This window comes from Rosa rugosa, chromosome 4 (genome assembly GCF_958449725.1).
Source record: "Rosa rugosa chromosome 4, drRosRugo1.1, whole genome shotgun sequence".
NCBI classification, from domain to species: Eukaryota; Viridiplantae; Streptophyta; class Magnoliopsida; order Rosales; family Rosaceae; genus Rosa; species Rosa rugosa.
In genome coordinates, this window is record NC_084823.1 from 4,421,981 (window position 1) to 4,437,683 (window position 15,703).

At 40.2% G+C, this 15,703-nt stretch overlaps 2 protein-coding genes across 2 annotated transcripts; both read right to left on the bottom strand.

The window, feature by feature from the left end:
* Window positions 1–429: 429 nt before the first annotated feature.
* On the bottom strand, window positions 430–1,602 carry LOC133746322 (protein PHOSPHATE-INDUCED 1-like). The gene has a single exon (XM_062174505.1). The coding sequence runs from the start codon at window positions 1,511–1,513 to the stop codon at window positions 554–556; it is 960 nt and encodes a 319-aa protein (XP_062030489.1). The 5' UTR covers window positions 1,514–1,602; the 3' UTR covers window positions 430–553.
* An 11,420-nt stretch (window positions 1,603–13,022) lies between these two features.
* On the bottom strand, window positions 13,023–14,199 carry LOC133743752 (protein PHOSPHATE-INDUCED 1-like). Its single transcript, XM_062171782.1, has one exon. It carries the CDS (start codon window positions 14,107–14,109, stop codon window positions 13,147–13,149), a length of 963 nt encoding a protein of 320 aa, XP_062027766.1. The 5' UTR covers window positions 14,110–14,199; the 3' UTR covers window positions 13,023–13,146.
* Between the last annotated feature and the right edge of the window lie 1,504 nt (window positions 14,200–15,703).

The following is a 15,703-nucleotide window of genomic DNA, read 5'->3' on the forward strand; positions in this document are numbered from 1 at the left end:
CTTCTTGCCTTTACAGAAGGCAATATTCTATTACTAGATTACTATATATTGTGCAAATCCCACTTTAGATTCTGATACACAGATTGGATAAGATTGGAAAAGTTTGATATTGTCATTAATCAACTGAAGTTTTTGCCTTATTAGCACGAAATTAGCATTGAGTAATGAGATGGTTGAAGGAGACATTCTGTCATTAATCAACTTAAGTTTTTGCCTTATTATATGCACTGAGTTTGGTGTACTGTGGATGCAGATTTTATGGAACTGAGATTGAAGGAGACGCCGATAATATAATTAATGCTCAGGTTTGCTCTTAGTTCATTTGAACTTGATCTTAGTGAAGTAATCTATTGATGGAATCAGATTAAGATGATTATTTAGTCTTTGCGTTTCTATATATCTCTCATCCCTATATCATACAATAATGCATGTCGAAACTTTGTATTATTTTGATTATACAAAAGAATATAACAAAGAATGGGAATTGAAGTATTAAGCTCCCTAATGACACTATTTACTACATAGTCTATACGATAAGTACTCCCAAGTAGTCTCAAACAAGAGTCGAACAAGTCGAGGTTGAGGGATCAAACAGAGCAGGAAGCAAGTACTTCTTCCCACTCAGACCATTTGCATTGTAGCTAGCACCAGTTGTAGCATCAACCAAGAGGTCTCCAGCATAACCAGGATATGCTCCTTTCCCATAGACACCGGGACAAGCCGAAGCAGCCTCTAATGGAGCCTCTTTGGGACCCTGGTAGAACCCATTTCCAAAAGGGTTGGTCACTGTCCCCGCCAAAAGGCCAGCTAGATTGATGATCATACCGTCCAAACCCACATCATTGTTGGGTGCAACCAAAGGTGGAGATTGTGGTCCGTAAATTGGCTGATGGAATGGCCAAGCACACTGACCCGGGCATTGGGTCTCGGAGTTTCCGACCCAGATGTAAGCAAACTTGGAGCTCTTGCCTCTGATGAAAGAGCTCTTTGAAGACCCATGTGTACCACATTTGCTAGAGCAAAACCCATCAATTAGAACATCTGATGAGGTTAAAACAACATTGATGACATTACTCTGGCCACCCTTGGCTGCCAACTGTTTGATGTGTTTTCCAACAGATAGGGACTTGCCCAGAGAGTAGCTCTCATCGAGGATTTGGTTACTCAATGAGAGGGAAAGAGATGAGGTTTTCTTGACATTGGAGAGGTGGGAGTATTTCTCTATGGATTTCCACCATGTAGCCACTGATGGTTGGTTTGTAGATGGAGAAGAAGTGGAAAGGGAGGTAATGAAATCGGAAACAATTGCGCGCTGGGAAGGCTTGAATTTGCCATACCAGATCAAATTGATGGAGATTTTGCCAGTGAGAAGAGGGCCATTGTGGTATTGGAAGAGTATAGGCTGTTGGGTTTGATCTGAGGTCTCAGCAAGGCTCCTAGCTGCTGAGCTAATATGGAACAGAGAGAGAAGCAGAACAAAGGAAAAGAGTTGTTTGGAAGCAGAAAAAACCATGTTGTTTTATAACAAAGAAATCAATTTGGGAAGTTCAGTGATGCTAGAAAAGATTAGACCTCAAGTTTTTGTAGGTTGGATTAGAGCGGACTATGGAGAGGCATATATATAGTTCTGAAGACTTGAGGGAAGAAAGTGAATGGAAGGATCCAAAGAAAGGTGGGATTTGATGGGAGTAATGTGAGAGAGCTAGAGGCCAGCAAGAAAGCGTGTTGCATTTTAAATTTGGGCTGCTTTTGCACTGGCTTCTTAACCCAACCTAGGGGCTAAGACTAGATGACAGGGTTTATCCAGCCAAGTCAATTAGGACGTATAAGACAATGAGGATTCAATTAATCATTTAATTGCATACCACTTTTTGTAGTTTTGCCTAAGAGTATACTGCATTGTAGATAGTATGTTTTACTTAAATGTTAAAAGTTAATGATTGAACTATTGAACTCTAGTCTCTACTTTTCGCAATTTTTTTTTTTCTAGACGCATTTAGTGCATAAAATTAGAGAGGTATGCAACTCATTAGATTGGAGATAAAAAATAGATGCTAACTTTCAACTTTTGTAAAAGTTGAAGGAAAATGATCGATCATCATGAAACAAACTCATCTTTCTGATTCTCACAAAATGGTGGGATATTAACTCTTTGTAAATAATCTATGCATAGCCTTCAACTAGTGTTGGAATTTAACTTCCATTTCTTATTGCAATACCTCTTGAATCTAGTGAGTTTACATGCCCCCAGATTCTCAACACCAAACAGGACCTATTTGGGACATGAAATGGAATATTATACTTGTCCCCATACAAGTCCACTTTGGAGCTTGCCAAGTAAATAGTATTCAAAATTTTACTTGGAGTTGCCTAAAAATCAGCTCCTAGTTCTAAATTTTACTTTGACATTGTGACTCAAGTGGGTAAATAATGAGGATTAGAGTGATTGATTTGGCTATTGGTTAGGGTTCAGTGGAAGAGTATCTGATTTGGCTGTTGGCTAGGGTTTAGTTGAATTTAAGTATGTGTTTTTGTTTGTGGGAGTATTTATTTATATATGATACAGAATTCAGAGGAAGGTAGATATGGGAAGATGTATAGCCTACCTAGAGGGACTGAGTTAAAAGTCAGTGCATGCCTCCCAGACCAGGGTTTCAAATTCCAATGGAGTGAAGTTATTCAGATGAGCTGGTGTAGGCTTTTACCATAGAGGTTTTGGTTGATAACCTTCTGAGAGATATGACTCTCCTTCTCTCTGTCATCCTGATGTTTATCCAATTATCCCGATCATGTGATTAAATTCTATCACTTTAGTCCAATCGATATATTTAATTGCTCACCATTCCAATTGCGTGCGTCAGAAGACAGACTTGTATGGCACTACGATATGAAGGGCTATTATACTGTCCGTAATGGGTATCATGTAGCTAGAAGGGCGGCTGAATGTGATTCTAGGGCGTCTGGATCTAATGGGTCATGTGGCGTTAATAGGTCGTACTGGAAGGGTGTTTGGCATGCATGCATTCACCTAAGGTACGTTCTTTCATCTGGAGAGTGGTGAAAGGTATTCTACCTACAAAAGTTGCAATTGCTAGACGTGTTGATCTCCCTAATATGAATTGTGCCTTTTGCTTTAATGCTATTGAAGATGGCATTTACTTATTTAGTGATTGTGAGGTCGCTGGGGGCCTTTGGTTGCGTAGCTCAGTCAAATAGAACAAGGTTGAGAGAATGAATTTTCTGATATATTATTACACTCATTCTGTGGTGTATATAAACATATTACAATCGTACTACAACGTACTACAACTATTGTGTACTACTGTACTACACAACATATACAAGGTAAGTAGTTACAACAATATATTCCCTTGTAGTCTATTCCTAATAGGGAACGATGACTCACACTAACACTCCCCCTCAAGTTGGCACATATACATCAACCATGCCCAACTTGCTTAGTGAGTCATAAAACGCCTTCCTGGAAACTCCTTTGGTAAGTACATCTGCAAGTTGCTCTTCAGTTGGAACAAAAGGAAAGCTAATAATTTTGGCATCTAGCTTCTCCTTTATAAAGTGACGATCAACCTCCACATGCTTAGTACGATCATGCTGTACTGGATTCTGTGATATGTCAATAGCTGCCTTGTTGTCACAATACAACTGCATGGAATTTTTGAGTTTGAAACCCAGATCACGTAACAGATTTCTCAGCCACAACAATTCACACACTCCGTGAGCCATACCTCTATACTTGGCCTCAGCACTAGAACGTGCCACAACTTTCTATTTCTTACTCTTCCATGTAACCAAATTACCTCCCACAAAGGTAAAGTAACCTGATGTTGACCTCCTGTCTGTGATATTTCCAGCCCAATCTGCATCTGTGAAGCCACAAACCTCAAGAATGTTGTTGTGTTTAGAAAACAGTACTCCCCTTCCTGGAGCTGACTTCAAGTACTTCAGAATTCGCATAACAGCATCCATGTGACTCTCACTCGGATTATGCATGAACTGACTCACCACACTCACTGCATATGCAACGTCTGGTCTAGTATGAGCCAAATAAATCAAGCGCCCAACTAGCCTCTGATAGCGAGCTCGATCAGCAGGTACCTGATCTGGATACTCAGCTAAACAATGGTTCTGCTCAATAGGAGTGTCAATAGGTCTACAATCCAACAAACCTGTCTCTGTCAGCAAGTCAAGAACATACTTCCTCTGGCACAGATAGATTCCTTCTCTCCCCCTGGCTACCTCAATTCCTAAGAAGTACTTAAGCTCACCCAAGTCCTTCATCTCAAACTCAGAGGCTAGCTGTCTCTGCAGTCTATCCATCTCAACAGTATCATTACCAGTGATTACCATATCATCCACATAAATAATTAGAGCTGTTACCTTCCCTTATTGATGCTTGAGAAACAAGGTATGGTCTGAGTTGCTCTGCCTGTAACCAACCTTCCGCATGAACTGTGAAAATCTTCCAAACCAAGCACGAGGTGACTGTTTGAGACCATACAGAGATTTTCTCAATCTGCAGACAAAATCACCAGGAGGAGCAACTACATACCTAGGTGGAAGGCTCATGTACACTTCCTCGGCTAACTCTCCATGAAGAAATGCATTCTTGACATCAAACTGTCGGAGTGGCCAGTTTAAACTAGCAGCAAATAAGAGCAGAACCCGAATAGTGTTCATCTTGGCAACAGGGGCAAATGTTTCATCATAGTCTATACCAAACGTCTGAGTAAACCCCTTTGCTACAAGGCGTGCTTTATACCGATTCACTGATCCATCTGCATTATACTTCACGGTAAACACCCAACGACAACCTACAGCCTTCTTGCCTTGTGGTGGAGGCACAAGTTGCCAAGTATTGTTCTTCTGCAACGCCTCCATCTCTTCCTCCATTGCCTTCCTCCACTTTGGATTCCCCAACGCATCCTGCACTTTGTTAGGTACTGATACAACAGATATTTGATTCACAAATGATTCATATGACTTAGACAACCTCCTAGTGGACATATAATTGGCTACTGGGTATTTTGATTTGGCAGTAAGAGTAGGTTCATATCTTTTGGCTGATTGACCCCGAGTGGTCCTATTTGGTAACACATATTGCTCAACACTAGACTCACTACTACTAGTACTAGTGGGTGGACATACCTCAAATGAGTGATCTTCAGTACCAGGAAGCTGTGGGTTAGGGGTAGAAGCAATGGCAGGAGGGGCAGTTGTGTCTTCAACTTCATTTTCAGCCATAGAAACTGGTGCCTGGATGTTTGGAGCTACTGCTTCAAGAGCTGGCGAGCTGATGGTTTCAACTGGATCTGACAAAATACCTTCTGCCTGTGTGACTTCTTCTTCTCCTCCTTCTGATTCCTCCCCCTCTCCATGATACAGTTCTTCAAAATATGAATTCTCCCCCTAAAGAGCTGTATCTGTAGAGGAAAAATAACTCATGTCCTCAAAGAATGTAACGTCCATAGTGACATAGTACTTCCTGGTAGGTGGATGATAGCACTTATACCCCTTCTGATACCCTTCGTAGCCAACAAAGACACACTTAAGTGCCCGGGCATCCAACTTAGACCTCTGGTTTTTAGGAACATGGACAAAGGCAACACAACCAAAGACACGAGCTGGAAGATTATGAAATGAAGGTAAGGAGACATGAGATGCAAGAACCTCAAATGGAATTTTTCCCTGAATGACGCTAGATGGAAGACGATTGATAAGATGGGAGGAAGCATGTACAGCATCGCCCCAAAGATACTTAGGCATATGAGCACTAAAGAGAAGGGCACGAGCCATATCAAGTAAATGACGGTTTTTCCGTTCAGACACTCCATTTTGTTCTGGTGTTTGTGGACATGTAGTTTGGTTGGTGAACAATCCCATGGGTGGTAAAAAAACTCTTGGAAAACATGATTAACATATTCCCCCCCCCCCCCCCCCCCCCGGTTGTCAGAACGAATGACTTTAATGGTGCTATGGTATAGTGTTTGAACGAGAGTACGAAAAGTTTGAAAAGCTGGAAAGACTTCATCTTTGGTTTTTAGAAGAGCAACTCGAGATTGATACAATCATCAATAAACAACACAAAGTATCTCATACCCAACACAGTGGGTTTCTCTAGATGGCCCCCAAACATCAGAATGAATCAATTCAAAAGGAGCAACACTTTTATTTGAAATACTAGGAGAATAAGTAGCACGATGACTCTTGGCCAAAACACATGTTTCACAATGTAAAATAGACTCATCCACACCAATAAACAAAGTAGGCATGGTTTTTCTCATAAGACTAAAAGAGGGATGCCCTCAACGGCGATGCCACAACCAAATTTCACTTAGCTTATCAGAACTTGAAGTCAAAGCGGCGCGGGACTGTGCTCCTGGTTTCTCTCCTGCATATGTCTGATCCAGATGGAACAACCTGCCCCTCAGATACCCCCGACCGATTATCTCCCTGGTGAGAAGATCCTGAAAAATCACATACATAGGATAAAAGGTTACGGAGCATTTAGACTCAGTATTCAACTGGGGAACAGATATCAAATGGTGAGACAAGTCATGCACATATAACACATTATGAAGTTCTAAGGTGGGAGTAATACGAACTAACCCTGACCCTAACACAGGAAATGCCTCACCATTGGCATTGGTTACATAGGACACTGGTGGGGAAGACAATTCAGTAAAATATGATTTGTCATAAGTCATATGATCGGAGGCACCAGAATCAATAATCCATGTATCAGAACCAACAAAGTTAGAAACCTTTAAAGCCATACCAATTTTACCTCGACCAGCTATGGAGGCTGTAGGAGTAGGAGTAGCTCCATCTGCTATATGATGATCTTGGCCAGCCACTCCATAGAAATCCGGTTCTTGGACCAATTGAACAGCAGCTGCTTTCGCCTTAGGACGATAACCTTGCTTTTTAGGTTTAAGGTGTGGGTTCAACTTCTAAGAAGTCTCCCAAACATGCCCAAGGTCGTTGCAATAAGAACATTGAGGACGAGGGCGGTTGGTGAAGCCTTGTGGGAAACCTTGTTGATGAAGTGGGGCTGAACTCTGCTGCTGAAGGAAAGGTGCCGGTGACTTGGCTTGAATGGCTAGGCTAGATACTTCAACCTGTGCATGTTTGACACTTTCTTGCCGAGACTCATCCTTGCGGATGTATGTAAAAGTTGTGTTCAAACTAGGAGGGTCTGTCATTCTGAGCAATTCTCCCTTGGCACTGCTATGCTTCTCATCAAGCCCTCTCAAGAATACATGTACCCTTTCTAGCTCCTTCTCCTTCTGGTACCACACAAGATCTTCCTGATTCTTGATCTTGCAAGGACGCTTCTGATCAATTTCAGCCCATACATTCTTCAGCTTGGTGAAATACACAGCTACTGGTTGCCCATTCTGTTGCATACTAGCAGCTTTACACATCAATTCATGAACCTGTATAAAATCAAACTCGTTGGTATACAAATCCCCCAATGTCTTCCATATTGTTTCAGCAGTCTCACACTCTTCCACTAACTGTAACACATCTTCAGTCATGGCTTTGAACAAGAGAGCCATCACAGATCCATCATCATCCTCCCATTTAGCCTAGGCAACCACATCTTCCTCACCAGGAGCTTTGGTTGTTCCATTTACATGCCCCATCTTGTGTATGCCACGAAGATGGACAGACATAATCTTCTTCCATGTTCGAAAATTGGTACCATTGAGTTTTGGACCACCAAAAGAACCACCATCTGAACTTCGAACAGAAACCTCAATCTTTTGGACCTCATTGATCTTAGAACTCTGTCCTTCACTATCATCACCACCCATTGCAACAATACAGCAGTAAAATCACACAATCACATAATATGCAGCAGAATGAAAGAGATAGAAGATTCCAAAAAATAATAATAGAACGTGCAGAATTTTTTTTTTTTGGAACCTGTTGCACGGTTCAGGTCGCTTTGACTGCAGAAGACGCCGACGTTGATCTGGAGAGAGACACCGACGCCGATCTGAACAGAGGACCGAGTCTGGGCTGGTGATGCCGGTCTGGTAATCAAGGGAGGCCGGTGACGCCGAGCTGGATCAAGAGAGGCCGATCTGGATTGATGAGAGGAACGGCGGCGGTCTCGGGCTGAAGACGAAGTCGGCTGGACAAGAGGAGCGACGGCGGTCTTGGGCTGAAGACGAGGCCGTCTGGACTAGAGGAGCAATGGTGGCCTTGGGCTGAAGGCGAAGCCGATCGTAGCTGTGAGATGAGGAAGTTGACCGTGAAGAATGAAGACGTCTACCAACAATTGGAGAACGACGTCGTGTTCTAAGTCGTCAACTGTCTTCCTCGTATTGAGAGAAGACTAAAGAAGAAGAAAAAGAGACAAAGTCCTTTGGATCTTTGCTCTGATACCAAGTCAAATAGAACAAGGTTTAGAGAATGAATTTTCTGATATATTATTACACCCATTCTGTGGTGTATATAAACAGATTACAATCGTACTACAACGTACTACAACTATTGTGTACTACTGTACTACACAACATATACAAGGTAAGTAGTTACAACAATATATTCCCTTGTAGTCTATTCCTAATAGGGAACGATGACTCATACTAACAAGCTCCTTGGGCTTGAACGTGAAATATGTTCCTGGGAGTTGTTTGGAAGAATGGGTTCTTAATGTTTTTGATGCTTTGCATGGTGGTCAACGTGAGGCTTTCTTCTTGTATCCATGGGTCATATGGATGGAGAGGAACAATGTTATTTGGAAGGGTGCATGCTTTAATGCATGCAACGCAGGGCAGTGGGCTTCTCAATTATTACTTGATTATCAGAAGCTTCATGTGGCTGGGTTGACTAAGAAGACAAGAATCAAGGCTAAGTGGCAGCTCCCCTCAACTGGGCGTCTGAAAATGAACGTGGATGGTAGCTATAGGCCAGAATTCGGTGATGGTGGTATTGGAATCGTGGTCCGAGATGAGGATGGCATTTGTATTGCAGCTATGGCACATTATTTTCCTCATGTTATCTCTGCTACTCATATGGAGACGGAGGCTTGTAGGGCTGGAGTTCTTTTGGCAATTCACCAATATGGGGATCGATGCTTTCGATCTTGAGAGTGATTGCTCACTCGTGGTGGCTTCGTTACAACAAAATGTGGAAGATCGATTTGACATAGGGCGTATTATCGATGATTCTAAGTCATATTTGACATCTTTTCACTCTATTCATATTAGACATATTTTCCGTGAAGCAAATGGTGTATCCCATAGATTGGCTCATCTTGCTAGTCATAATTATCTAGATGATATTTGGTTAGAGGAGGCTCCTGTGATTATCCAGGATGTACTCTACAAGGATTTATGTACTAGTGCTAGAGGTCAAGGTGTTATGTCCCCCTCTTTGCATGCACAATTCTAATTTTAATATAATAAGTCAGGCATGCGGATGAGCCTCCCAACTTGGCTGGGTTCCAAACCCCTTTAAAACAAAATGATGAAAAATGGAGAATGTAGTCTCTACTGATTTGTGTCATTTCGCATAGCATTTTCTTTTCTCATAGTAAACGTTTGACTTGGTGAAGTCTTCTACAATTTTTTCTCGGACAACTAGTGTGTTCCCATGTTTAATTTTGTCTCTTACAATCCATTAAGTTCATTGTTGAAACCGCATTTGTTATTTTGTGTGCCTTATAGCCCCTTTTTTGGTGCATTAGATTGGATTGAAGAGACAAGCTAGTGTACTGGTGGGTATGAGATACCCTCATTTACAACTATTTGAACAAAAATTTACAAGTATTTGAACCAAAATTACAACATTGAGAACAAAAGTTACCATATTCATTTACACTATTTACATATAGTTAAACAAAAATTACAACATTGACAACGAATTTGTTCAAAAGCTTGTAAAAATGTCGTAAGAGGTGTAATTACCATTATTAAAACTAAGATTACAACATTGACAACAAATTTGTTCAAAAACTCGTAAAATGTAGTAAGATGTGTAATTACCATTATTAGAACTAAGATTACACAAAGTAGGACTCAAATTACAACTTTGACAACAAAATTTGTTCTCACTTTTGTAAATGTGGGTATGAGATACCCACCACTACACTAAAATTTCCCTGGATTGGATATGCAACTCATTAAATTGAAGTAAAATTATGGATGCTAACTTCCAACTTTTAACCAAGAAAGAAGATCGATTGTCTTATGAAGGAAACTTGTAATTAATCCATCTGCTTCCTACTTCCTTCAACTTGAATCTAATCAATTTAGTAGATGTAAACTATTGGATCGAATGCGGTTCGGAAGAGTGCTTGTGGATGTAGGAGTAGTCATTTATAAATAAAACAGAATACGGATGAAGGTAGATGTTGGAAGAGGCGCAGGTGATTTAAAAGTCAGTGCATGCCTCACAGGGTTTTTCAATTTCCAATGGTGCAAGTTATTCAGATGAGCTGGTGTGTAGGATTCTGCGATGAAAGTTTTTGACTTTGACTTTGATCGTTCTATTTAGATAGCCATTTTGGGAGACAAGTCTCTTCTTTGTATCTTCTCCTATCTTAAGAGAACACAACAAAATCTATTACTCTATCGTATGCACAATCCACTTGTGATCATGATGAACAAATATTGTAATACCTAGTCAAGTTTCATGTGCTGGATTGGTGGAACGCTATGCATTAATAGCAACGAGAAAGGGGCAAATTAAGTGAGAATGTGTTTCTGTGGAAGCTACTGATGTTGTGATCTTAGATAGTCACATGTATACCAATTCATATCAAGGCTACGCTTCTCCTTCGGAATGTGTTACTTGGGTCTTGACTTTGATATCTTTTTCTTTTGGTGACCTTGAGAGACAAGACTCTCCTTCCTCTGTATCTTCATGTTCAGCTTATTCTGATCATCCATGTTTGGTCAATTCTATCAATACTTGACTTTGCTTATTATATTTCATATAGTTCTAGCTCTTTCCCTTATTCGATTATTACTATATCTTACAAATCCACCGTAGATTAGGATACACAGATTTCATAAGAAAGGACAAGTTTGATTCTAACAGCTAGCCAAGTTTTTATTTGAGGGTTGTTGGTTAGTGGCACATTGCATATAATTTATTAGCAACAAAAGAAACCAAATTAATGTACGGATGTTTCACTACATCAATATTTTCATTATATTTATTTTGATAATGTTAGACTAACTCAATGTAATGGTAGACCAACTTCTTACAAAGTATGAGTTAAATTATAATTGTGAAAATTTGATATATTACTATCTACCAGTACCGTAATTCAATGTTTTCAATATTACTATACCGTGGACTTTCCTGTTAGCAATGATGAATTTAAAGCCCTACTTAATCGATCACCTGTTTTTCAGCAAAACAGCCAACTTGATTAGTTTGCAGGTGGCCTAATACGTACCAGAATTATCTGGTGTTGGAAGCAAAGCTCGAGATAATTGGGGGTTAGTTCAATCTTTATGAACTGAATATCTGAATTTTGTCTCAGTTTTGTTGTCTAGATGTGAAGAACCTGGATGGAGGTGACCCATACAGTACTGGTTTCATGAATATCATGGGTCGGAAGTATACATATCCCGAGTAGTGGGGCTGGCAATGGTGGATTGGGGGGTGCTTTAGTTTGCGACATTCCAAGCATGAATGTCAGACACGTATACACCGGCGGACCTGGTGTCGAAGATATATGTGACCTGGGTCATGGAGGCCGGAGTGTGAAGTGGATGGTCGGCATGTGGTGGAGCAGAGAGATGGACATGATGCAATGTATTCGTTTGTGTATGGTGCTCCTTGGACAATACTGCACTGTTAAGAGTGTTCTCAAAGGAATTATGGTTTCTAAGGGCCTACCAGTTATGGACTTATGGAACAAAGATTGACAAACAATGGAAGTGTGGGAAGGGGCCATGTATGTATGGTAAAGATCCACAAAAATGTCCCTTGAATTTAAGGGTCTTTTTTTTTGTTGGGTCAATCCTTGAAATTTAAGGATTTGCCCTTGTGGATTAGAGGGTTTGATTACAACTAAACTAGTACAAAGAAACCATTCTTCTCATGTCTAAGCTCAGATGAGTAATGCTCTTAATTCATCTGAACTTGAGCTTAACCCCATTAGCAGAGGAAGAAGAAGAATGTGGTGGAAGATCGAATGAGGGTGTGGATTGGAGCAAAATCATAACAAATGGTAATTTGGACATTTTGCCCTTATTGGGGGTCTAAAATTTGAAAAATGGGCCATTCTGTCGGTGCCAAGTCAGCTTGTGACGTCATGTTCGGAATCAAATTTGAAATTTGGATGCTGCTGATGGAAATTAGAAATACAGGGACCATCGTGATTAAAAAAAAAAGATCGGGAACCAAACTGATTTTCGACCAAAGTTTGAGGGAGTAAACTGAATTTAATCCATTATTTGAACATGATCGCTAGAGGCGCATGCTACCTGATTAAGTTTGAATGGGATGATGGCAAACCACCTCTAGTAATCACACTGTGTTTAATTTTCTAGTTGCAGCAGCAGCAGGTACAACAATAGAGCATGGGTTAGCTTTTATATTCCGAAAAATAACAACATTTCTAGCTTTCCATAATTGCCAACATATAGTAATGATTTTCTCAAACAAATCACCACATAAAAATTGGAGTAGATCTAAACAAACCCTTTGAGCATAACGTGTAATAAAAAAAAAAATTGTCGAAATTTGAATTTTTATTATTTTATTCAAACAAATAAAGAAGAATTAATGACTATATTTTCTATAACGTATTGCATTGAGGAGCAGTTTTGGCTTTTTAGTGTTCTTGCCTTCTTGGTGGTGTCCCTTATCCACCAAAGTATTTTTTGGTATGACTGATCATCATTTCAGGTTTGTGTTTTGTGGACACTATGTTGTTCTTCATCCACTGAGTGCATTTTCAATATGTTTTCATCTAAATGTTATTATTAGTGTTGTAAATCTTTATGGTATGAAATCATAACAATTTAAAACATTATTGAAATTTGAATTTTTATTATTTTCATTTAAAACAATAAAGAATGGGAACTGTAGAATTAATTAATATATTAATCTACATAATATATACTCTAACGTGGTCTCAACTCCTAATTACACTCAAACAAGAGTAGAACAAGTTGAGGTTTTAGGGTCAAACAGAGCAGGAAGCAAGTACTTCTTCCCATTCAAACCATTGGCGTTGTAGCTGGCACCAGTTGTAGCATCAACCAAGAGGTCTCCGGCGTAACCAGGATAAGCTCCTTTCCCATAGACACCAGGACAAGCCGAAGCAGCCTCTAATGGAGCCTCTTTGGGACCTTGGTAGAACCCATTTCCAAAAGGGTTGGTCACAGTCCCCGCCAAAAGACTAGCTAGATTGATGATCATACCGTCCAAACCCACATCATTGTTGGGTGCAACCAAAGGTGGAGATTGTGGTCCGTAAATTGGCTGATGGAATGGCCAAGCACATTGACCGGGACATTGGGTCTCGGAGTTTCCGACCCAGATGTAAGCAAACTTGGAGCTCTTGCCTCTGATGAAAGAGCTCTTTGAAGACCCGTGTGTACCACATTTGCTGGAGCAGAACCCATCAATTAGAACATCTGATGAGGTCAAGACAACATTGATGGCATTACTCTGGCCACCCTTGGCTGCCAACTGTTTGATGTGTTTGCCAACAGATAGGGACTTGCCCATAGAGTAGCTCTCGTCGAGGATTTGGGTACCCAATGAGAGGGAAAGAGATGAGGTTTTCTTGGCATTGGAGAGGTGGTAGTATTTCTCTATGGATTTCCACCATGTAGCAACTGATGGTTGGTTTGTAGATGGAGAAGAAGTGGAAAGGGAGGTGATGAAATCGGAAACAATTGCGCGCTGCGAAGGCTTGAATTTTCCATACCAGATCAAATTGATGGAGATTTTGCCACTGAGAAGAGGGCCATTGTGGTATTGGAATAGTATAGGCTGCTGGGTTTGGTCTGAGGTCTCAGCAAGGCTCCTAGCTGCTGAGGCAAAATAGAACAAAGAGATGAGCAGGACTAGTTGTAGAAGTAGATAAGAGGAAGCAAAAGAAGCCATGGTTTTGTATATAAAAGCTATTAGTTTGGGAATTGAGAGTTTAGTGATTTTACAATAGAGTTATGGAGCTCAAGGTCTGGTGGGTTGGTATGGTATGAAGATGCATATATATAGTGCTGAAGACTTGGGGGAAAGAAAGTGCATGGAAGGTGCAAAAGAAAGCTTGGATTTGATGGAGGGTAGAGTGAGAGAGCTAAAGGCCAGCAGGACAACGCGTTGCATTTTAAATTGGGGTTGCTTTTGCTCTGGCTTTTCAACCCAACCTAAGGGCTAAGACTATATGACAGGATTTATCCAGCCAAGTTAGCTAGGACGAATACGACCGTGATCAATGGGATGAAAGGGAAAGTTGTGCAATGTAGCCCGTTTTGCGTAACTTTGAAGGTACTTTTTATAATCGCTATTGTCATGAAGCAAAACCATGATCAAAATACTAATTAGAAGCTATGAGTATTTTTCACAATAAATATAATGGTACTTCTTTTCTTGAATGATGGAAAATGGACATTGCAGTCTCTACTGGTTTGGTTTGTGTCATTTGGCGTAGCATTTTCTTTTCTCAATGTAAATGTCTGACTTGGGAGGTTTTCTACAATTTCTTCTCAGACAATTAGTGTATCCCCATATTTAATTTTGTCTTTTACAATCTGTTAAACTCATTTTTCAAACCAAATGGCATTTATAATTTTGTCTTTTATATTCCATTTTTTGTGGGTAAAATTAGATTGAATATGCAACTCATTAGATTGAAAGAAAATTATAGAATTTTTAACAAGGTAAGAAGATTGATCGTCTCATGAAAGAAACTTGTACTGTCCGATCTTCACATATTGTGGGATAACACTCCTTGTAATTAATCCATCTACTTCCTACTTCCCAGTTCCTTCAACTTGAATCTAATTAATTTAGTAGATGTGAACTATTGGATCGATCGGATGTGGTTCGGAAGAGTGCTTGTGGATGTGGGAGTAGTCATTTATAAATAAAACAGAATACAGACGAAGGTAGATGTGAAAAGAGGTGCAGCTGATTTAAAAGTCAGTGCATGCCTCACAGGGTTTCAATTTCCAATGCTGCAGGTTATTCAGATGAGCTGGTGTGTAGCCTTCTGGCTTCTGCCATGAAAGATTTTGATTTTGACTTTGATTGTTCTCTTTAGATAGCCATTTTAGGAGATAAGACTCTCTTCTTTGTATCTTCTCCTATCTTGAAGAACACAACAAAATCCGTTACTCTATAGTATGGACATTCCACTTGTGATCATGATGAACAAATATTGTAAAACCTAGTCAAGTTTCGTGTGCTCGGTTGGTGGAACGCTATACTTTAAGGGGGTGAAATTTGCACACCCCTAATTACAAACCACACACCCTTGCGTTTTTTTAATAATATTTCATCTCACATATTTTTGAATTTCCTAAAATGCCCTCAAAATCAGATTTTTTTTTTTTGGAGTCCTCTCTCTCTCTCTCTATCTCTCTCTCTCTCTAATGAACTCTCAAACTCATCTCTCTGAGACTGAAACCCAGAAACCCGATCTCGCGACCAACACCCCTTGCAATTTGGGGTGTTGGTCGCGAGATCGGGTTTCTGG

What these genes read in the sequence shown, in the direction of transcription:
- LOC133746322 (XM_062174505.1), bottom strand. Translation starts at nt 1,513, where the DNA reads ATGGTTTTTTCTGCTTCCAAACAACTCTTTTCCTTTGTTCTGCTTCTC.
- LOC133743752 (XM_062171782.1), bottom strand. Translation starts at nt 14,109, where the DNA reads ATGGCTTCTTTTGCTTCCTCTTATCTACTTCTACAACTAGTCCTGCTC.